This window comes from Xiphias gladius, chromosome 4, assembly GCF_016859285.1.
Source record: "Xiphias gladius isolate SHS-SW01 ecotype Sanya breed wild chromosome 4, ASM1685928v1, whole genome shotgun sequence".
In the NCBI taxonomy this organism is placed as follows: domain Eukaryota; kingdom Metazoa; phylum Chordata; class Actinopteri; order Istiophoriformes; family Xiphiidae; genus Xiphias; species Xiphias gladius.
Genome location: NC_053403.1, coordinates 6,363,929 through 6,387,010, shown reverse-complemented (window position 1 = coordinate 6,387,010; position 23,082 = coordinate 6,363,929). Strand labels below are relative to the sequence as shown.

Below are 23,082 nucleotides of genomic sequence, written 5' to 3'. Positions count from 1 at the left end.
CTCGCACTGGCCGCACTCCACGCGCGCGGCGGGACTTCGCGCTCTCACGGGCCGGCAACTTTCCCCGCGGCTGCTGTCTCCGGTAAGAACATTCCCACGTCTGCCAATGCAATGCACATCCACGTCTGCGTTAAAAAAAAAGATTAAAAAAAAAAAAAAAAAGCGTGCGACGTGCGGCGCCGCAGAGAGGGGCCATCGGGCTAAAGTCCCCACTGCCCCACTGACTCATGACGGTAAGGCTGCATGCAACAAGTGGGAGGCCGGCAACTCTGCAGGTCTCGGAAAAATCGGACCGGACCTAAACGTCGCCTCGTATTGAGGCTGGTCCGCAGGCGACGGGACAAACTCTAGCGAGTGAGGTTTTTAATCTCGGGTTTACTGTGGGCAGTTTCAAGTACTCGCCTCTAGATCTCAACCGGATCCGTTCGTCCCTTTTCAAACAGCCCCTCGAAGACCTTTTTTTACAAAAAGGACATCTGCACTATGAAACCGGGAGACGGGATCACGGGGAGTGTAACCAAAACGATTCACGTTTTGTCTCATCATTTGCGTCTTTTGCCACAACTATTTCCCCTGAACGCCACACCTCAACCACATGCGGATCCCCCGGGGGCCACAGGCGCCCGCCTCTCCCTCCTCTTCGTCTAATTCGGGGTCTGTAAAGAATCGGGCGTTTGAATTTAGGCAAAGTCTGAGGTGAACATCAGCCCACTTTCAGAAAGCACCCTTCCCCTGTGTAAGCCCGCGGCTGCTGTCAGCCGGCCGCCGTAGCGCGCTCAGGCTCGCGCGAGGAATTTACACTTGTCCGTGTTTGACCCGGTGCATCTGATGGTAAAGGGCCGGTCAAAAAGTCTTAGGACAGACCCCCCCCATTTGCCGGTTTTCCTCGAAATTTAAGCAGTTCAAGTCCAGTGATGAACTTTAAATGGTTAAAAAAAAAAAAAAAGTTTAGGTCACCAGAAACTGATAAATCATGTAAAAAAAGGTGTTTTTCTGGGACTGAAACATTAGGATTCACAGCTTTCCTGCAGCGGTGTCAGTAAATGAAGCCGTGAAAAGTGCGGACAGTTCCCACGGGAGCCCCAACCTTCGGTGCCCACCTACTGCCGGAGCAGACCGGGCGATGCATTATTAGCACAGTACTGCTACTGCAGCGGGCGCCGCGGTGCATTGGCGTGAGAGCGGCGAGAGATCACCCTACTGCGAGATACGGTGACCCGGACCGCCGGCAGAACAGACGACGGGGGTACCCCGCACGGCCTCCGGACTCGAACCCCGTGGAGCCGGTTTTTGGAACGAGCCGGACAGGAGGTGAAAGCAAAGCCGCCCGCAAAAGTGCGACGCATGTGCGGGAAATTCTGCGACAGCGTCGGGACGAACCCCCTGGGCAGTCCTTCATTCCCGTCGCAGAAATAACACCCAGCTGTGTTCTTTGAATTTCAAATCCGTATTATTTATTTGCTCTTTGCGACATTACACAGGGTACATTTCAGTGACAGCTGGAGAACTGGAGGTGTTCTACAACCTTTGACCGGTGGTGTAGATCCCTTCAACCTGTCCATGCATCGATTCGGTTATTTGCAGAGTAATACATTCAAACAACTGATCTGGGTGGTATTGCTATCTGACAAAATGCCGACAAGACACAGTTTTGTTTTGTTTTTGTTCAGTGTTTTTGACATTACGGGTAGAAGTTTAGTCAGTCTGATGCATTTTGTCAGTTTTCTTTTAAAAGGTTGTTGTCTCTGTAAGTAGACATTGCAGAGTTTGCGTGGTACTGGAGATTAGGAAACAAAGTTATTATAGCAGTGTTAATAAAAGTTCTCCTTGCATTGATTTAGGCAGATTTGCTCTTTCAGTGTCAACTTTTCGATTTGCAGAAGTTGCGCCGCGTTGAGCGACAACCTTAGTTATGCTCTCAGAACGTATTCATGCATGGATTTGTTTGCGGAGAGAAATTTTCATCACCGTCGTTGAGAATAGGGCAAGATTAAAAACGTGTTTGCTACTTGAAATGCATCCCACCTGTCTTCGGACCTGACAGATGCAGAAAATGACCCGACCTTCCTATCGGTTGCTTCCCTCCGAAAAAAAAAAAAGAAACACAACTACCGCAGAGGAAAAATGTGTGTGTGATAACGAGGACCATAATAACGGTTCATCTTTTGTTTGACCCAGTAAGTTTACACAGAGAGACTTCAAGATAGATGGAGAAATATATTTCCACTCTCACTTTTTGTCACTAACTATCATGAGGTCAAGTGTTTTGACTGCGTTTCCTCAGGATCAGTTGTCTCAATCAGTGTTAATCACATTGTCCCGGCTGCCCACAACAACTACAGACATTTTTGTGTGTGTGTTTTTTTTTTTTAAACAGAATAAAAACACACCTTCACTGTAACTTAGGTTTTTTTTCATCACAGGGATCTCCAGCTATATTTCGGACCAAGACCTTTCCCGAGAAGTACTCACCAGAGTTTTAACATTAGGTTGAAATACACGAATCATAGGTTGATTTCACTTACGATTGTGTTGCAGCATGTTTTCATTTTAAAGATTTCGTTGACATTGTGACAGTGTCAGAGAGGTAAAAATACTTTTTTAGTAGTTACTAGTGGTTTGTGTTGTACAGTAGATTTTAGGTGCCTCAGCTCATCTACAGCACAACTACCAACTACGGCCTCTAAAATGAGTTGAGTTAACTTAGTTGTTAATAGTAAACTAGTAAACTAGGGATCCAGTGTGTAGTTGAAGTTCAGTTGAGCAGCTACTATGGCTGTGGAGCTCAAAATGATGTTTTTAATTTTCCCGAGCGCAGAGTTTAATTAGCCTTTGAAAAGAAACTGCAGTAAATCTTAAGAAGAACATCCCTCTGTATCGAGTTGTGGTTTTTCCACAGTAGGGCAAACAATTCAAGACGGTTTTTTTTCACATTCGCTGGCACTCATTTCCCAACTCATACTCCCTTACTGTATATAGAAAGGTGCGGCTTCTTTTTCGCAGAGCGGTTTCATATCCATTTCCGCCTGACTTTTTTTTTTTTTTTTTAGGGAGGCAGTGAGATCTTCGTATGGGAAAACGACATGGCCTTGAGCTTTTGTGTAAAAGGCATGCACTTCTGGCTAATGGCCGGGAACAGTTCTGTCACTTCAGATTTTCCTATATTTGGCTTTGTTTACAATTCAGAGGATTGGGTGGGAAGGTTTGTGTGTGCATGCAAAAGTTTATAATCTGCATGGATGTTTGCAAACCATATGAATAATGCCAAAACAATTCCCAAATGCTTTGACAGCATAGTTGGGCAAATACATTTTTCAACCTCAGTCAATATATTTTTGCCATAGAAATGTGTAATTTTGGGGAAAACAACAGCATGTAAATATAACAGGTAAAATTGAAACTGCAGATACTGCACTCAGGCTAGTTACGGCTAGCTTGTGCGCCTTAGCTAAAGCTAATTTACCCACTTGTTCCTGTTTCCTCTAATTGAAAAATCATTTAATACTCCAACACCTTTTAGTAATTAAGAAAAAAGTGATGCGGCCTTCAAAATGGGGTAGTGCGTACCGTGTTCACGAGAATAGTCTATGTGAATGCCCCCCTCTTGTGGTATTCACGACCTCGGACCTCGGAATTTTCTGAAAGAGTTTACCAGGTGTGACGTGTTTGCAGACGTTTTCAGAAATGGCGGAGGCTATGGACGCTCATTTTTCGTTGGATGGTAAGTTTAATATATTGTATTTTTAGTCGTACAGTTTCTTTGTCGTAGTTTTATAATAGGTCTGAGGAAAACTGCCTCATATTTTCCCCTTTCCTGCATAACCTTACCCGCCTGCTAGCTTGCTAAATTGCTAGCCTCCGTGGCGTCCATGTTGGCGTTGCCTAGCAGCAGTGTTCCCACCCTTTGAATGCCAACCATACCGTGTACACGACTTCCCAGGATTGTCCAAAAGTAGAGTGCAGCGTCTTAAAGGTCTTTAGGTTGTATGTAAGGTCTTTGATTATTATAATCCAACTCATGTATCTGTTAAACAATGTGGCGAAGAGCCGACAAACTTTCTCAGTTTCTGTAGTTACTACATGTTCTCTTGTCTTTGAAACCCAAGTGCAAATGGTTTGCGCGGGGTGGAGTGCAAAAAGAAGAGCAGCATGCGATCATACAAAGCCGCTAACGGGGATGCTGTGGACTATATTGAAATATAAATAATCGCAATTTTAATTTGCTAATTTGATTTACGATTTACATTTTTAACCCAAGTCCAGTATTCAGGGATGTACGAAAAAAACAACACAAAAATTTTCCACTATTATTTTGTACAGAACATTTTTGCTGATATAACTTACTGCCTTACCTCCTGACTCCAACTGGAAGCATGTTGTGGAGGTCAACGTATTTGGGATCAAAGTTCAATTTAATTGATTGATTTATTTATTTATTTATTTTTTATTTTGCTGCACTGTCTGGTGGAAAGTCAGCTTAGTGCTTGGCGCTATGGCCTGTGCGGCTTCCCAAGAGAGCGCAGCTGCTTTCTCTATTGACAGTAGTGGTCGAACTTGTTGCGTTTGGTGTGATAGCTCTGTAGAGCGGCGATGTGAGCGATGGAGTTGGCCGAGGTCCTTGACGAACATTTCCCAACTGGTGGTAGTGCCCTTGAGCTGAACCTTGCGCTTTAAGACTCAATTTTTTATAAAAGAACTTTGGGTTTTATATCTAGTGTTTGCTGTCCGTGGGAGCTGGCATTATTGACGGCAGGATGAGCAGCCTTCTGGAGGATCTGGGAGGATTTCTCCCACAGTGTGCTGCCAGCTGGTGGAGAGTGTGACAGTGAGGAGGTTTTAAGGCAAGGTTAAAGCTTCAAAGGGAACAAAAACTCTTCCGCATTTGCCTTTACGCCAAAGTGGTAATTAAAGAAGCAAAATCTTGCTACAATCTTTTTTTCAATTCTCTTCAAGTGACTCCTCTGTTTTAGGAGTCAGTTCATTGGCTACAGACAGAGGGTCAATGGAAACTTGGTTAAAAAAAAAAAAAATTAGTTGAAGACAGCGCTCTTTGCGGTAATACTCTTTATGCTTTCTGCAGCATATAACCTGTAGATTATATACAATATCCTGATATTAATTGATAGTAGGGCTGCCTATGTTGTCACTGAAGTTTCTGTGAGCGAGTGTATGACCTTTTTATCATCCGTCATTCCCCATGATTTAAGCAGAAACGGATAAGCTGGCAAGAAGTGTGGTGAAACTTCAAACACAGTACAGCCCAGACTCTTTGATTTCCAGGCATTTCATCAGTCTGGATGTCAGGTAAGAATTAAGCTAAGCCATCCTCCCACTGCCAACACACATCAGCCAAAAATGGGTCGTTCGTCAATGGAAATGTCATTAAAAAGCACAAATATTCAAAAACCATTGCCCCGTGGTAACAGCGGAGAGTAATATACTATCAGACTGTTCAGGGTGTGTGAAGGCCAGGGTGCCTGATACATCACTGAGGCAGTAGTCGTCCTTAAAAACCTTGAAATCTGTTGCAGGCTTGAGTGCAGCGATATAAATGTGTAAAAATAAAAAGTGTACATTATCATCTTTTACAGTTGATAAGGTGGACTGGTTAGCGGCCTGTGTACAAAATGAAAAAACAACAAAAAAAAACATGTTTTTGGTTTCAAACGAAACAATGAGCTGCCTGAACGCATACCGACTGTTAACCCAACCAGCTGCTCCAGCTGTCTCCATCTGGGGCAACATTAGCATTCGCTTAGAGTCGTACCCCACCTGATGAATGTAAATCCCGTCTTCACTCCCCTTTTAGCGGCTGAAATGCTCCGCTATGTTCACCAGTTAAGTCTCGTAACCGTGTCTGTCTGCTGTTTGGTGCTGAGCAGGTGGTGTACACTGGGTTCGTAGAGCTTTTCTCTCATTGAAAACAGCTGCCTGCAGCTGATGAGAGCGGAGAGAGTGAATCAAAAAAGGTGAAGTTGCGGTTCGAAAAACCCGAACCGCTTAAAGATGCCGAAACACTCCAGTGAGACAGAGTCTGAGGATATTTCTCCGTGGTTTCGTCAGTAAAAGCGACCCCTCTTTACATTAGATGTACAAATCCCATCCATTGTTAATATAAAGCTATTGTTTAGAGCAGCTTTAAACTTTGGAGAACCTCAAAAAACCTTGAACACCCTCAGACATTACCCCTAGTGGCCAAATATGTGTTCCCATGTACTTTGTTCATGTGTGTCAATACACTCTGAGGAAGACAAATGTTCTCATACACGTTGGTGCATTTTGTTTGTATGTATGACACCAGATTTTTATTCTTAATCCATTCATCTGAGGTCCTGGAATTGGGGTTTTAATGCCAGACCCGACCATAGAGCAAGGCCTACTTTTTCCCTCTTTAAAATCATTTCTCCCCCTCCAGTTCTCCCTCAGCCTCAAACAGCCTTTGTCTTTTTTTATTTATGTATTTTTAACAAAATCAAACTGGACTAAGAAGACTTTTACACCTAATCACCCACAACAGGTGCTATATTAGATCTGAAGCTGTGTGTGTGTGTGTGCGTGTGTATAAATGTGTGTATATGTGTATATATATATTATGTTATATTACTATTTAAAAAAAAAAAAAAGTTTCTTTCTCCATGTGCTTCATTTAACATCACTTTCTTTTCCTCCGACAACTTTATTCAGCCCCAGTCTTTATTCTCAGTGTGTGTCAGTGACAAAAATCCGGGTTTTGTGTGACGTAATATCCAGCATCCTTAAACCGCCCCATTTCTGACTGTTTTCACAGCTCTAAGAGTGATTTTTCTCCAGTCATGTTTTCATTTGATATCATAAAGGAAATTCATTATAGCACTTTGCGTAGAGTGCACTTGGGGGCATGTGTGTGTGTTGCATTCATTGATTTACCAGCTGTCTCTTTCTACCGTACAGTAGAAAGCATTACAGCATCATTAATATTACAATTTCACCTAAAAGAGGGGAAATTCCACCTTGCAGTGATAATATTTTAATCCAACTGGAGGCCTGTTTCACTTTCAGCAGCTCTCGCTCACATACAGTGTTAGACTTGTCTGAAAAGTCAAAATTCTTATGACATGAAGTTTTCACCCATTAAGCCAGTCACTGCAAATTTAAAAATGAGTGCACCAAGAATATAATCATTTCTGTTTTTTGCTCAGGATTGTTGGTCTGGATTGGAATTTGCTTGATGTACTCTAAGGACTTAAGTAAAAAAAAAAAAGAAAAAAGTAATTTTTCAAAAATGTGGGAAAAATTAAGTAAAGAAATGCAGTTGACCCAAAAAGTCCTTAAAAATATATCCAAAATAATGTTTCTGTAAAATTAAATACAACAGCCAAATCAGTGTTTATTTTGATATTTCAAGACGTGACATTTCCTGGTTTTAATATTCTTATTCTTTAGGGAATCAGCAGTTCTTTGCTAATTTTATGACAGGCCTAGTACTCACATTCATCTATAGAGTCCTCGCTTCACCAAAGTGCGTAATATCTTAAAATTTGCCCAAACCACATGAGAGTTGTCTGAAATATTACCAGGCATTTGTGATTTAAAAAAAAAAAAAAGAAAAACTAATTTTTCAAAAATGTGGGAAAAATTAAGTAAAGAAATGCAGTTGACCCAAAAAGTCCTTAAAAATATATCCAAAATAATGTTTCTGTAAAATTAAATACAACAGCCAAATCAGTGTTTATTTTGATATTTCAAGACGTGACATTTCCTGGTTTTAATATTCTTATTCTTTAGGGAATCAGCAGTTCTTTGCTAATTTTATGACAGGCCGAGTACTCACATTCATCTATAGAGTCCTCGCTTCACCAAAGTGCGTAATATCTTAAAATTTGCCCAAATCACATGAGAGTTGTCTGAAATATTACCAGGCATTTGTGATTTAAAAAAAAAAAGTTTCTTTCTCCATGTGCTTCATTTAACATCACTTTCTTTTCCTCTGACAACTTTATTCAGCCCCAGTCTTTATTCTCAGTGTGTGACGTAATATCCAGCATCCTTAAACCGCCCCATTTCCGACTGTTTTCACAGCTCTAAGAGTGATTTTTCTCCAGTCATGTTTTCATTTGATATCATAAAGGAAATTCATTATAGCACTTTGCGTAGAGTGCACTTGGGGGCATGTGTGTGTGTTGCATTCATTGATTTACCAGCTGTCTCTTCCTACCCTACAGTAGAAAGGATTACAGCATCATTAATATTACAATTTCACCTAAAAGAGGGGAAATTCCACCTTGCAGTGATAATATTTTAATCCAACTGGAGGCCTGTTTCACTTTCAGCAGCTCTCGCTCACATACAGTATTAGACATGTCTGAAAAGTCAAAATTCTTATGACATGAAGTTTTCACCCATTAAGCCAGTCACTGCAAATTTAAAAATGAGTGCACCAAGAATATAATCATTTCTGTTTTTTGCTCAGGATTGTTGGTCTGGATTGGAATATGCTTGATGTACTCTAAGGACTTAAGTAAAAAAAAAAAAGAAAAAAGTAATTTTTCAAAAATGTGGGAAAAATTAAGTAAAGAAATGCAGTTGACCCAAAAAGTCCTAAAAATATATCCAAAATAATGTTTCTGTAAAATTAAATACAACAGCCAAATCAGTGTTTATTTTGATATTTAAAGACGTGACATTTCCTGGTTTTAATATTCTTATTCTTTAGGGAATCAGCAGTTCTTTGCTAATTTTATGACAGGCCGAGTACTCACAATTTTGACATTCATCTACAGAGTCCTCGCTTCACCAAAGTGCGTAATATCTTAAAATTTGCCCAAATCACATGAGAGTTGTCTGGAATATTACCAGGCATTTGTGATTTAAAAAAAAAAAAAATATATATATATATTTCTGTACTGTATCTCATGGCCGTCTTCAGCAAATGGAACTTGCTCAGGTGGTGTTTCGCAAAATACACAGCTTTGTGGTCAGATGAGATAAAAGTGGTCGTACGTGAAATGCTGCTTTTTAAAAGAGAGTGGCTGAAAGCAGCCCCCTAGTTCCAGGGCAAACTTTATGCAAATTTAGCTTTGCAGTTCATGCCCAGCAATTTCAGTACTTCATTTAGTGTTTTTTCTCTTTGTCTTCTAGCTGCGAAGGCCTGCCACACATTTCTGACTGGGCCCATGTGCTGCCTATTAATGATGTGACTCATGGCCGGACCGGGAATGAGCGCTGAACATCGCCCCTGCTCTGGCTTAGACAGCCTGCCGTCTGGCGTTCACCGTCCTCTGGGTTGTTTTCGCAAGATCGACCTCCACTCTAGAATCAGGGTCAGCTTTGTGCCGGTTTATGTGATCCGCCCCGGCGCTGACATGTCATACTGAGCAGAATCACAACAAAGTCAGGTTGGTTAGACAGATTCAGCTCATGAGTAACATTAAACTACCGCGGCCTGTGTAGGTAAATCTGCTGGTATTTGTTGTTATTCTGCACCTGTTCTTTCAAAGGGGAACCATCCAGTACCTGTAGATGATGACCAGCAGAGTGAACTTGACACCTATCCCTGGCCCATATTCTTTGTTGATGATCTAGTAAAATCTAGTGATACCGAGACTGTCTGTAGCGGTAGCTGCGATGGCCGCTGCCTCTCCGGAGAAAAACCAGCCCCTCCTGCAGCTCCAGGAGGTGGACTCCAGTCGAGTTAGAAGTCGTGTCCTCTCCCCCGTCCTCAGCTCCTCCTCTCCCGGTCTGTCCCTCGAAATCAGCCAGCCCATCTGCATCCCCTCCCCTTACACCGACCTCAGCCACGACTTCGCCACCCTACCGTTCTACAGTCCAACTCTCTTCAGTTATGCTGCTCCCGGCATTTCAGACTGTCCCCCTGTCCATCAGCCACTAAGCTCCCCCTTGTTCTGGCCCGGCCATGGCCACATGGGGCCACCCATACCCCTGCACCGCTCCCAGGCCCAATTCCAGCACGGCCAGCCAATCCAGAGCCCGTGGGCGGAGTTGACACCACGGGACGGTGTCTTGACAACCAGGTAGGTTGGTGCATTACTCTTTGACTCTAGTTTACTGTTTTAACAGTCACCCAAGCTGACCGGTCAAGTACGGCACGTTGTTTTCTTGGGCTGTTTGTGTGTGTGCTGCGTTGTTTTGGGGTTTTTTTTCCGAAATTATCAGTGAAGCAAGAGACAAAAGAAGGTGATTCAAACAAACGCATGACAAACATCCAGTTCAATAAGTGCGGTAGACAATCCATTAAACAAAGGATCTGTTTTCAGTCTTCGGGGTGGTGGAGGGCAGCGTGTTTATTTTTTTGTTAGTCGATGAGTTTGTTTGTGTATGTGTGTTTGGTACAATTGTAGGGCTGTCACAAATGATTATTTTAACGTAAAAAATTCAATTAATGAAAAAAAAAAAAGATTAATTGAATAATTGCTGAGTTTAAAAAATGTCAGAAAATATTGAAAAGTGCATATCATAACTTCCCAGAGCTTAAGATGATGTCTTCAGACGGCTTTTGTACGACCAACACCCGAAAAATAACTAACATTAAATTGACAATGATATAATCTTGAGAAAAGCAGCAAATGTTTGGCGTTTCTGGCTCATAAATGACGCGACTAATCAACTGATTATCAAAAGTGTTGACAGATTTCTGTCGACTGACTGATCTGATTCATCCCCGACACATTCCAGCCTCGGTCACTATTAGCAGCTGTATGTTTTTAAAGCCAAATTCTGTCTTACTAGTCAAAGTATAACCACGGCCACTCAGAATGATAATTGTCGTCATGAAAAATCACCATTTTTGGCTCATCATTACTTATGATTTCACATCTGTAATAATAAATAAGATGAATTTGTGGTTCATCATGTGCTGGCGATAACTCTGCTCTTTCCGGATCTTCTTCAGTCTCTCCCATTGTTAACCCGCTTAACAAAGGCTACAGTAAGACAAAGTAATCTGTAATTATACTACTGATGTGGTACTGATTCATTAAGACGGAACACGCCGCGCACTTAGTTGAGCTGCTTCCCTGTTCCTTGGTGGCAGGTTAATGATGACTCTGCTTCTCTGTTAGCAAGGGCGCGAGGAGGCGCTCCCAGGAGAGTGAGGAGGGCGTGGTGTCGTCGGGCGGGAAGGCGGACCTCCACTACTGTGCTGTGTGTCAGGACTACGCCTCCGGCTACCACTATGGGGTCTGGTCATGCGAGGGGTGTAAGGCCTTCTTCAAGAGGAGCATCCAAGGTGAGACACAGGAAACATAGAAGTACCAGCTGGGTGAAGCGCTTCCTCGCCAGCGATTGTTGAGACTGTCGGAGGGGATTCAACTCATTTTAAGTTCAGAGTAGGTTCTGTTTCTGGGTTAAGGTGTCATTTGGTGTCTTCCCTTTGCACAGTATAACGATTAGAATCTGTGGCCGGCATTGTCGGTCTCTTGGTTTGGTCCGCCACTTTGGTTCAGCCTAGAATATCTCAGCAACTATTGAATGGATTGCCATGAAATTTTTGTACAGAAATTTGCGGTTGATCCCACTGACTTTGGGACTCCCCTGACTTTTCCTCTAGCGTCTCCATAAAGTTGACGTTTGGGGTTTTCAGTGATATCTGTCGTCAACTGTCGGGAGGATTTCCATGAAATTTGGTACAAAGTTCAGAGTACTGCCTCGTAGAGCCGTTAGCATGGCAGTAAACTCTTCACGATTGAATAATAAATGCGGTATTTTGATTTTGTTGCAGCCGAACCCCACAGGATGAACTGTACTTTCGGCTTCCGCTGACCGAGCCCTCACGGACAGTGTTAGCACCGGGTGAACAGCACAGTAAGGACTGGGGGCTTGAAATGGTCCCAAAACCAAAAAATAAAACAAGACCAGCTTGTCGTCAGTGCCCTTTAGCAGGTGCTCATGTTACAGTGAGACAGTGCTAAGCCCTTGTGAAATGAGCGGGAATGTGTCTGTCGATCTACAAGTCTGTGGGCCCTCAGTGCTGGGACATGGGCTGTTCTTTGTTTTTACTCTTCATTTTGTCCTCATCCTCTCTCTTTCTTCCTCCTCTATGTTTCAGGGCACAATGAATACATCTGCCCGGCAACCAATCAGTGCACTATAGACAAGAACCGCCGTAAGAGCTGCCAGGCATGTCGCCTTCGCAAGTGCTATGAAGTTGGCATGACCAAGTGTGGTTGGTGTCCTTTCATTCCCTTATTTGTGTTGGTTTTGCTCTTCTATTCCCGTCCTGAGGTTGTTGCGTTTTCTTTTTCTGCCCCCAACAAACAAGAAACCAGACAACATATCTTTTTATTGACATGCCGTTCTGGGTTTTAGCCGGTCAGTGCGGTCTTGTGATAATATAATGATGTGTCCTCTCCTTACACAGCTACACATAACATTTACCAATGACATGCTTTTTTTACTCGCAAGTTGATGTGTATTTACTCAAAATAAATAGGTGTTTTTTCAGTTTTTCCATTTAAAGTCTAATGTATGACTAAGTGTTTTCTGTGCCACTTTTGAGAGGAAAACAATGAATTAATATAAATAGTCTTTTATTTTCCCCTACTTCTTTAAATGATGTTAACAATGTCGTTCCACATTGAGAAGACAAGCGTTTTGGAAGAAATGCCGAATACTGAGTCTGAATATGTTTTTGTTCATAAAAACTTTATTTTTATACAAAAATATGCACAGATCAGGTTTTCGTCAGTTGCACTGTTGATCACTAGTTACCTGTATCTTAAATTAGTTAACAGTCGATTTTGTTCATTCTTTACCATCAGTCCCATGTAGTTCCAGCATTTTTACCCCCTTTTTTTTTATATCCAGAAGAATTCGATCCCTTGTTTCCCTCTTTAAAGGTCGTGGATGGTTGTTGGTACTCATTTCCTCATAAAATGAATCTGTTCAACAGCGGAATTGGAGAAGATTGCTTTCATTTGATCTATTTTTGAAGTAGAACCCCCCCCCCCAAGGCCTGGTTGATGGTCATGTCTGGCCCATTTATTTGAAAGAGAAATGTAAAAATGAGAATGGACTGAAAGCCTACCATCGTTGTCTGTAAGCAGTGTTGTGTGTCTGAACACAAGTTAAAACACAGAGAGCAACAAAGCAAGAGCCATAGTTCACAAAACTATGGCTGGTAAATTAAAACAATTTTTTATTTTTTTGTCTCAGGTATGCGAAAGGAGCATGGAAACTACAAGAGCCCCAAGATGAGGCGCCTGACTCGTCTGTCCTCACAGAGCAGAACCAACGGATCAAAGGCTGGACCGGCAGAGGGTTTGTTAAACGAGCCGCAGCCGTCTGGACTGACCCCAGAGCAGCTGATCGAGCGAATAATGGAGGCAGAGCCGCCAGAGATCTACATCATGAAGGACATGAATGGGCCGCTGACCGAAGCAAACGTCATGATGTCGCTCACCAGCTTGGCTGATAAGGAACTGGTTCACATGATCAGCTGGGCCAAGAAGATTCCAGGTGCTGGAGGTTTTTCTCTATATTTTTTTTTTTTTCAAAAAAAAAAAAGAAAATTAATTCAAGGTGCTTTACATAAAACATAAAAGGCATCAAGACAAAAGTTAAGAAGATAAAAATAAGAAACACAATGATGTTTTATATCCAAAAGGTCAAAGGTCAACTTCACTATTGCATCACAATGTTCTGCAAGGGCACTTAATACCATTTATAATAAATTTTTATATCTTTTTATGAAATGCTTAATGATAGCCAGAATGACATGTCTGCATATTTTTTTTTTTTTTATTCCTGCCAAACAGCTCAGTCTGCTGAGCGGCAGGGTTAACGACTTTATCCTTACCAGACACGGTAATTGTCTCTGCTTTATTGTGTGAGCCTCACTCCTGCAAAACTCAGACGCGGTGTTGAAATTGGAGCTGGACAATGAGCTGTGACATAATTATAAGTAGCGCGAGCGTGTGTTTACGAGACACGCCGACGGATTCAGACTGCTCGCATGCACAATAGAGAAGTTTTGAACAAATGGCAGGCAGTGATGTCCGCCGATTTCAGCCGTGGTTCAGAACAACATTATGACTCAGAGACCTCACCCCACTCTAAAAGGACATGTTTGAGCATCCTTGGCAGGCAGAATCACTCGTAGCCCGGGTGGCCACGCCGCCTGCTACCGTCTTCAAGCTCTTTATTTGCAAGGCACCCGCTTGATATTTCTGCAGTCGTCGAGAAACAAAGCATTCACAAGCTCTTTCTTGTGTAAATACTTTTGGCACCTTTTCACTGCCCTATGGCTAATCAGCACGTTTCCAACAGTACACCCAAGCGCCACCACACAAATCCCTCGATGGACTCCTTTTCTAATTGTCAGATATGGGCACGAAAATAGAAAATAAAAAACTTCAGCTTTAACATGTAGAAATATCACTACGGTCACTCAACGCATGTTGTGATATGGGGAAATGCGTACCTGCCAATGGAAAAGTCCAGACAAAAAGAGGACCTAAAGCAACTTAATTTTCTATTTTGCCTTTAAAACACATAACATTCCCTTTTGTAGGAGAGTGTATCTACATTTAAGCCTATTTACTCCCATAAAATATACTTACAACACTTTACAGAAAGTGTAAAGAACGAAAAGTTGGACATATAACACTGGACATGTTAACCGCTGCCCTTCAAAACAAAAGTCTCTGTTTAATCCACTTGTAGGTTTTACAAATATTTATGATGCCATGTTCATAATTTAGCACGACAACATACACGGGTACTTTTACATCTAGACGCACAGCCAATTATTTTCTTAACTCAGTTGTAACCTTGATCTTGGGTTTAGAATAATTATCAGTAAATGTTGTTTTGTTTTTTTTTTAAATCAAGTGTTGAGTCTAAAAACTGGCCCGTGAAATCTTACCACAGCTCAGGGTGAAGTCTTTAATTGGATTGTTTTGTTGGACCAACCGTTCAAAACCCATTGATAATCAATTTAAAATTATATAAAACTGAAACAATCAGCCTCATATTCCTCATATTGACGATGAGGGAACCAGCAAAGTTTTAGCACTTTTGCTTGATAAATTGACTTAAATGATGAACTGTACGGTGGTGCTGTGCTTTTTCATGACTTGTTGGTTTGCTAATCACAGGAAGTGTAATCTCACATTTAACAGCACTGACAGTCAAAAGAAGGACTTTGTGTGATGTGCGTGATTCCGTACAGGAAGTAGTCATACTATTACCGTTAATCGTGTTACTGTGATATGAAAACAAATCTTTTCTTCTTCTCTCACTTTGTTTTTTTTTGTTTTGTTCCATCCGTGCTCCGATTTTAAAGGCAACACACAGCTATATGTACTATTCGATCATGTCTCTTCCTCAGGGTTTGTCGAGCTCAGTCTCTTGGACCAGGTGCACCTGTTGGAGTGCTGCTGGCTGGAGGTGCTGATGATCGGACTGATGTGGAGGTCAGTGGACCATCCAGGGAAACTCATCTTCTCCCCTGACCTCAGCCTGAGCAGGTACCACCGCCAAAACCTCACATCTCCGTACCACTGGCATGATTAACGGATGATTCAAGTTTGGTACAACTTGGTTCAACCTTGATAGTTTTCCGCCATCATTTCAGCCGGTTTCTGACAATGTGTGACGCTCACTCGCCGGCGTCATGGCAACGTGGCTACAACGAAGTCCGAAGGGGCAAGAAACACGAGCGCTCAGATGATCGGACAGGTTGTAAAGGAACCAGGAACTTATCCAGATTATTGAAACCGCTGTGGTAAAAGTGAGAGCGCTTTGCACAGGACAAGCTACAGTACGGCAGCTACAGTCAAAGATGAACTAGGAAACTGTCTCTCAACTGTGGTGGATGTTTACATCGGGAAGAATGTTTCCCTTTGCCTCACTTTTCTCCTCTAAATACGTGCGGCTCAACTACTGGCTTGTATAAAACCTGTATGATCATCACATGACTGAGTTTCTTGCCCTGCCCGACTTCTTTTCTTGTCCCAGATCTCAGCAGTTAACTTGGTTAGTACGCGATGGCCTAAACTACAAAAATAAGAGTTGTAAGTCGTAATAAACTGGAATTTATCCTTTAAACGACAAACTCCCCATCATTGTTTTGAATGTTAGGTTCATTTTTAATGTTACTTGTTTTATAGAAGTAAAAATATTTCAGATACCAAATACTGTTTTATGGTGAAAATAGAAAGCCAGTCCGATCAAACCCAGTGTTTTCCTCTCAACGCTGTGTTCTGAGATCTAACAACCGAGCAACCCTTTTTCCAACATTGCCAGCTCTCACTCTTGGTGTGATTCTTGCTTTCCGTCCGTCTCATGCTCATATACTCCATAAACAAGACTGATGCAAAAAAAACAAAGAAAAACAAACAAAAAAATTTATTTTCTCAACTGCTAAATGTCATCCTTGCCACATCTCCTTGTCTCAATCATGTAAAAACAAATGTAAGTGATCCTCAAAAAAATTGTTGCTACTGTGTGTTTGTTTATAAAAAAAAAAAAAAGTCATTATCCGTTGTTAATCTCTCGATTATCGATATCCGCATTGGCCTTAAAAAGCGTTCCAGCCTCCATCTGTGTACAGTATGAAATCAGAGACCATCATCCAGCGCACACGGAGCCCGGTGCCTACCACAGTCCGATCTGTATCATGCCGGTAATGTGTTCACATGTGGTTAGAAGAGGCGGGAGCTGCTTCCCAGCGGCTTCAGGAGCTGGAACAAAGCGTCCCGGGCTCCGTCACTGAGGGCAGGTTTACGTTTCCTTTGCGGCCGCGCCCCTGTCATCACGTAACGTCCTTGAAATGACGCAGTGCACGCTGCAGTGCGGGGCTTATGCGAGGATGAATCTTCCTGGAGAAAGTATTCGGGTAATTTACTTAAAGTAAAAGTAGCAGTAATAGCACACTGTAATCGCACTCCTGTAAAAGTCTTGCAAATAAAATAATTAAGTTAAGCAGATTGTACTTAAAGTATCAGAAGTAAAAGTAGGGAAACTCTTTATTTTATGGGTCTGTATATTCCTAATAAGTTCTAATGGAAAGAACTATGTATGCTTGGTACTAATTACAGGAAAAATATGAATTTCAGTTCAATTTAAACCCAAATAAGTATTAGTTCATTATCCATTTATTGTTGAAAGCTTTGTTTTGAATTATTTGTTTGCCCGTAGGCAAATTCCACATTGTTGCATGTTCCGCTGACCTCCTGCACACTGACTTAAAGACTTAAGATCACAATTGATTGGAATGAATGAGTTTTGTAGTGTACCGATTGAACACTGTCTATTTTTTTCCCCCTAGTTTCATAGTTACTATGAAATGGCGTCGTTCTTTCCAGGGAACTTCTGAGGAAATTCTGGGGAAGTCGTTGGTAAAACACATCCCGTAAAATAAAGTGTTACCAAAAGTACTTATGGACCTGGCCCCTGTCCGAGTTTAATTATTGGATCATTATTACTGATGCATTAACGTCTAATCGGTACTTTAACCGTTGTGGTTGTTGGAGGTGGAGCATATTTCAGCTGCCTCGAATCCATGCAGCATTTTTTTGTTTTTGTTTTTTTTGCTATATCTGGTGAGTTAAAAATCAAGAGTGGCTCATGGCAAGTAACTGTGGGTGTCTGCGTCTTTTGTACGGTAGAGAAGAGGGGAGCTGTGTCCAGGGCTTCGTGGAGATCTTTGATATGCTCATAGCTGCCACGTCCAGGGTGAGAGAGCTCAAGCTGCAGAGGGAGGAGTACATCTGCCTCAAGGCCATGATCCTCCTGAACTCCAGTGAGTGAGCTTGTTTGTTGTGCGCGCGTGGGCGTACGTGCGGTCTGTTATTTCTCCCTGTGTGTCCAACTTGTGTTCTCTCCCTGTGTCATGTACCGTATGTGTGTTGGTGAGACAAAAAGATGCGTGTGCGTGTGTGTGTGTGTGTGTGTGTGTGTGTGTGTGTGTGTGTGTGTGGGATGCTCCAGTTCGTGAAGCTGCAGTCGAGCGTTTGATTGGTATCCCAGCATGTAATCCTGACTGTGTGAATCCGCACATGGTTGGCAAGGGGACCAATGAAAACACCTAATGGGAACACGGTGTTATAGTTGGAGTCTCCGCTCCCATTGGTTCTGCTGAATGCTTAAGAGTAACAGGCAGTACCTGTTGATGAGGATGAACAGGGTCAGAGCCTGTGAGCATTTACACCGGGGCGTTATTATTGTCTGACTAATGTGTTCCTTTTAATTGCCTCCACCAGCTTAGCTGAACCGGGGAGGGGGGGGTCATGTTTTTTGCACCAGCTCTTCTGATAAACCTTTTGTCTGTTTGCCCATTAAAAAAAAAAAAAAAAATCTCTGAATCTAACCTTATAACAAAATTGAAAGGTTGGATTCAAGTAAGAGCTTAGAATGTAACACACACACACACATTCAGACATATAGCTACTGAGACCTTAACGTCCCTTTAGACCAAAAATGTTCCGACCTTTTTGTTTTTAAGAGAGATTCGGGGTCTTTCCCATCAGCCGAAGTTGTATGTCGAGCATCTAGTGGCCATTAAAGGGGCCCGCATCGTGAGTGTATCATCTTTTGTAGTGGTGGCTAGTAGGTGTGGGCGATACCACAAAATTTGGTTCCCATCCAATACCGAGTAACCCCAAAACTGCCAAGTATTGATACTCAAGCAAGACTCGGTATGAGGGGATAAAAAATCTGACGTAGCGACTTAATAGGCATCAGTCCGCCCGTCCCTAGTAGCTGCTTAGCTTCGGCGTCGCACTTTGATCACAAGTGTTGCGTGTCTTGCTCTGACTGCCTCAGCAGACAAATGAAAATGTGCTTTTTCGAGCTCGAACACACGTAGCTGCAGGGTGGTGACATGTCTGATTTGTTTCGGCTGTTACGATCAAAAACTGTCTTTGCTAGCAACTAGCCAGTAACTCGCATAAACTGTCCTTTTTGCAGGACACTTATGAGACACAACAAAATGAATGATGGCTGAATAGTTCTGTTCACCGTTTCAAATGATACATTCTCACCTTTCAGAAAATGATACACTGCTTTCATGTCATGTTTACCATTCAACGTTAATATTTTAAGAAACGGCTACGATTCTCTGTGCTTGGGTTGGGAGTCTTGCTTTAGTCACAGCCAGTCGTGTCAACGATCCAAGTCAAAATACTTTTACCGGCTGTACAGTACTTTACACAAATATGGCTTAAGTCTGCTGCTATATTACTAGTGTATAGCAATATATATGGTTTATCTGTTTTGCAATATTTGCCTTGAAAAAGGACTTAAAAAGAAGAGGAAAAATAGCAGTCACATTAGAATTGCCTTTTACAGTGAAGTATAAATGACCCGTGCACCAAAGTGTTAAGCACTTCTGTCTTTGTGTGTCAACCAGACATGTGCCTTAGCTCCACAGAGGGCAGCGAGGAGCTGCAGAGTCGCTCCAAGTTGCTTCGCCTTCTGGACGCTGTGACGGAGGCTCTGGTGTGGGCCATCGCTAAAACCGGCCTCACCTTCCGCCAGCAGTACACCCGCCTCGCACACCTGCTCATGCTGCTCTCACACATCCGTCATGTCAGGTAAAGCGAATGCGCGGCGGCCCGGTTCTATAACTATAACGTTTGCTTTCAGCACTCATTTCGCTCCCTGCCGGGCCACAGAATAACCACCGCCTAAGTGTCATTGTCCTTCTTCTGCTTTTCTTTTCGACATTGTGCAGTAACAAAGGCATGGACCACCTCCACTGCATGAAGATGAAGAACATAGTGCCTTTGTACGACCTGCTACTGGAGATGCTGGATGCCCACATCATGCACAGCTCTCGCTTGCCTTGCCACGCTCCCCAGCGGGAGACCGCAGACCACAGGGAGGCTCCTGCTCGGCCCCTGGGCTCTGGAAACGGCCCCTCAAACCCCTGGATGCCCAGCAGCACTGGAGGTGGAGGTGAACTGCAGCAGTAACGTGCGATGAATTTTCACTGCCTTGTGCAAACCTGGTCCAAGGGACTGAGGAGATGTTTTACCTCGGACAGTCTACAGAGCGCTGGATTCTCAAGCTTTGACGCACTGTGCGCTCTTTTTGCCGAGCCTCTGAAATCTCACGTTAAAGCTCTAGAAGACGGACCAAATGTGCCCCATTTTGAAAAGCCAGAGTGGGATGATGAACGCATTTTTTGTCCTAATATGAGCGGTAGCACCGCTACTTGCTTAAATGTTCATGTCATGATACTGTGACGATTTTCTTGGGCTCAGAGGTGAATTATATACCAGGTAATGACCTCTTTTTCTGCTGAGGCAAGACGGTGAGTTTCATTTGCTACTGTAAATTAATGACACGAGGCAGCTTTGACAGACACTGAGATGTTGTTATTAGAGAAAATAAAGCTACAGCTACACGAGATCATCAGATAAATTACAGCTTTAAAAAAAAAAAAAAAAACTGTTTAGTTATACTGCATACAGTTGTCAAACCTCCTGTCGTGCCTTGCTGGTACTGTCCTGAAGGTCCAACAACCAGGAGTCTGTTTCAGAAAGCAGGTTTAGATCAGGTCCTCGGGTACATGGGTATTTATTAAAACGGGGGTTTTCCTCCTTCGTACGTAAAAAAAAAAAAAAAAAATATTCCGTCCACATGAAAACACAAAAACACGCTGTCCAGAGCATGCCTAACCGTCAAGGCCAATCAGATGCCTGTGACAAAGTTACTACCGGTTCCAGTAGGCTAACGACGATGGCGCATCGAGGAAGGCGGGGGATCATCCGTGTGGTCTGATGCATGTAAATGTAAAGGTCCTGCTAGCGAGGTTAAAAACACTAACACAGCACTGTTTTTGGGTACGACCGACGGCGCACAAAATCGCCTCACGTAAACAAAGGAGATGGGCCACACTCTGCCTTCACAAGCCAGACGCTCAGTTTTCTCTGTCCACACGTCAAGGAATGAGAACGGAGTTTCGCAAAGCTCCCATTTTTAAGTCCCATTTTCAGCGACTGTAAAATGCAGCGTGCGTGTGGACGAGAGGCCAAAACCCAGAGAAATCGATGTATCTTAAAGAAAACACCCGTGTACGTGTGGACAAGGCTTTAGTAAAAACGGAGTCTGGTAGGTCTGGGTTGAGGGGAGACTCCTGAGTAACAGTTACTGTGACAGTTCATGCTGCCAACTTAGCCTGCACACTGGCAGGTTTTTCTTCAGCGGGTGATTTTTCTCTCCGCGTCCGCCCCTCCCGTCACGTCAAGGAGGAGCTGCGAGACACGCCGGGTCATTTTTCTTACCAGTACCGTCATGTCAAAGGGCCTGTCAGAGCTCACTCACTGGCAGAGGTTCACGTCAGGAGAGGAAGAGCAAACGGTACCCTAATACCGGGTTGGATATTAGAACGTTTTAGACTATCTTCACTAACGTCACCTCTTACCTGGAACGAGTCATATCTCAGAAGGGCAATCTTTGCCGGTACGTTCAGACATCGCACACGTGGAAGAGTCAGTACTCCCCAACACCTAGAAAAACACTGATGGACATACTCAGGGTGGATTGAACTACCTTCGGTCACCTGTTCTGAGAGCGTAAGGATCCCCGGCTCGGGGTTAGTCAGCTCAGAGTTCAGGGTTAGGTCTGGAGGAACGTGCAGCCCCTGTCGTAGCACGGATACAGATGAGTTCGGCTGATGTGTACGCAGTGAGACAACAGGGACATTGCTTTACGAGTTCCGTCGAAGTAGCTAGTCCTTTTAATATCCATGCCCTAGCCACTTAGTTAGGTTCGCCAGTACAATGCATTGCCGTGCAGTTTATTAAGAAATTTCTGAGAGTCGTTAATTCAACTACATGTTTATTATTGGTGTTGGTGTACTGGCCTGCATTATACTTTAAACGTGTTTTATAATATTCTTCCCCCCTCATGTTTATAAATGTGGTGGGCAAAACATTAGGAACACCTCCCAGTATAAAGGATTCCAGGTCAACACCACTGAAAACTACAGTCTAAATAATAAGCATAGTTAAATTAACACCTCTCGGACAGTGTCACTCACTCAAACCTGAACGTGATTATTGCAAAGGTAAAATTTATGGCTGAGCTGTTGCATTGGATTGCATTACATTTAACAGGTGTACCTAATAAAGTGGCCAGTGAGTGTATTTTGGGTTAAAAGGATTTTTGCAACTGGAATTTAATTGACTTGACTATAATTTTTAACTTAAAGGAACAGTTCGCCATTTTGGTAAATAGGCTTTTTTTTTTTTTTTTTTGCTGAGAGTTCGATGAGAAAACTTGATACCACTCTGTCCGTAGAGTAAATATGATGCTACAACCAGCAGCCGGTTAGCTTAGCTCCGCATAAAGACTGGAAACAGGAGGAAACAGCTAGTCTGGCTCTGTCCAAAGGTCACAAAATCTGCCTCTCAGCACCCAAAAGTCACTAATTAACACATATAATATCTCATTTGTTTAAGTCATTAAAAAAAAAAAAATGTATAAGCAACATGTTGTGGTCTTTTGTCACTTCTGATCAGAGCAAAGCTTAGCAGTTTACACATTTCCAATATGCTAAGCTAACTGGCTGCAGTGTCGTATTTACTGTATAGACGAGTGGTTTCGATCTTCTAACCTGTCTCAAACTATTCCTTTAATAGGGAATCACATATACCATGTTAGAAGACTGTGTCCAGGAAAGATAAGTTACTTCAAGATTCATAACCACAGCTCCCATGAGGTTTTGACGGCATGTCCGTGGCCAATATATGGATGCTGCTGTGGCTTAATGCGAACAATATTGTTGTTTTAATATCGATTAAAATGACAAGGTGGTCGTTTTTTTACTGCTCGGCGCAGTAGGACCCATTTAGCTCAGAAAATAGAAAATCTTTCAGTGAGGTCGCCGAGAGACCGGAAAACGAAGCTAGCTCGGCTACTTTAGCTAACAAACTGACGACATCAAAACGGAAAACAAAGTTTCTGACAAAACTACAGAAATGAACTATATGTAAAGTTGAGACAGCTGACTTGTAATTGATTTTTATTTTTTTTTCCCCCCAGCTGTTTCCAGCTGTTGTTTTGTCACAGCAGACCTTTGGTTGACCACTAGAGGGCGCATTACATCAAATGTCAACGCCAGATGATTTAAATGTT

General features: G+C 42.7%; 1 protein-coding gene across 5 annotated transcripts; it reads left to right on the top strand.

Moving 5' to 3' along the window:
• On the top strand, window positions 1-20,352 carry esr2a (estrogen receptor 2a). Of its 5 annotated transcripts, XM_040124826.1 has the most exons (11): window positions 23-82; window positions 5,211-5,304; window positions 9,118-9,374; window positions 9,477-10,010; window positions 11,058-11,224; window positions 12,044-12,160; window positions 13,150-13,452; window positions 15,326-15,464; window positions 17,607-17,740; window positions 19,349-19,532; window positions 19,673-20,352. In XM_040124826.1, the coding sequence occupies exons 4-11, from the start codon at window positions 9,604-9,606 to the stop codon at window positions 19,911-19,913; spliced, it is 1,692 nt and encodes a 563-aa protein (XP_039980760.1). In that variant the 5' UTR covers window positions 23-82; window positions 5,211-5,304; window positions 9,118-9,374; window positions 9,477-9,603; the 3' UTR covers window positions 19,914-20,352. The 5 variants fall into 5 exon arrangements, with proteins under 5 accessions (XP_039980761.1, XP_039980760.1, XP_039980762.1 ...); XM_040124827.1 differs by lacking the exon at window positions 5,211-5,304 and having other exon boundaries at window positions 1-82; XM_040124828.1 differs by lacking the exons at window positions 23-82; window positions 5,211-5,304 and adding an exon at window positions 1,226-1,311.
• The last annotated feature ends 2,730 nt before the right edge of the window (window positions 20,353-23,082 follow it).

Bases quoted from the DNA above. Each gene is read 5' to 3' on its own strand.
- esr2a (XM_040124827.1), top strand. From the start codon at position 9,604: ATGGCCGCTGCCTCTCCGGAGAAAAACCAGCCCCTCCTGCAGCTCCAG. The intron at 11,225-12,043 runs GTGAGACACAGG...TCTATGTTTCAG, and splicing joins CTTCAAGAGGAGCATCCAAG to GGCACAATGAATACATCTGC. The intron at 15,465-17,606 runs GTACCACCGCCA...TTTGTACGGTAG, and splicing joins CCTGACCTCAGCCTGAGCAG to AGAAGAGGGGAGCTGTGTCC.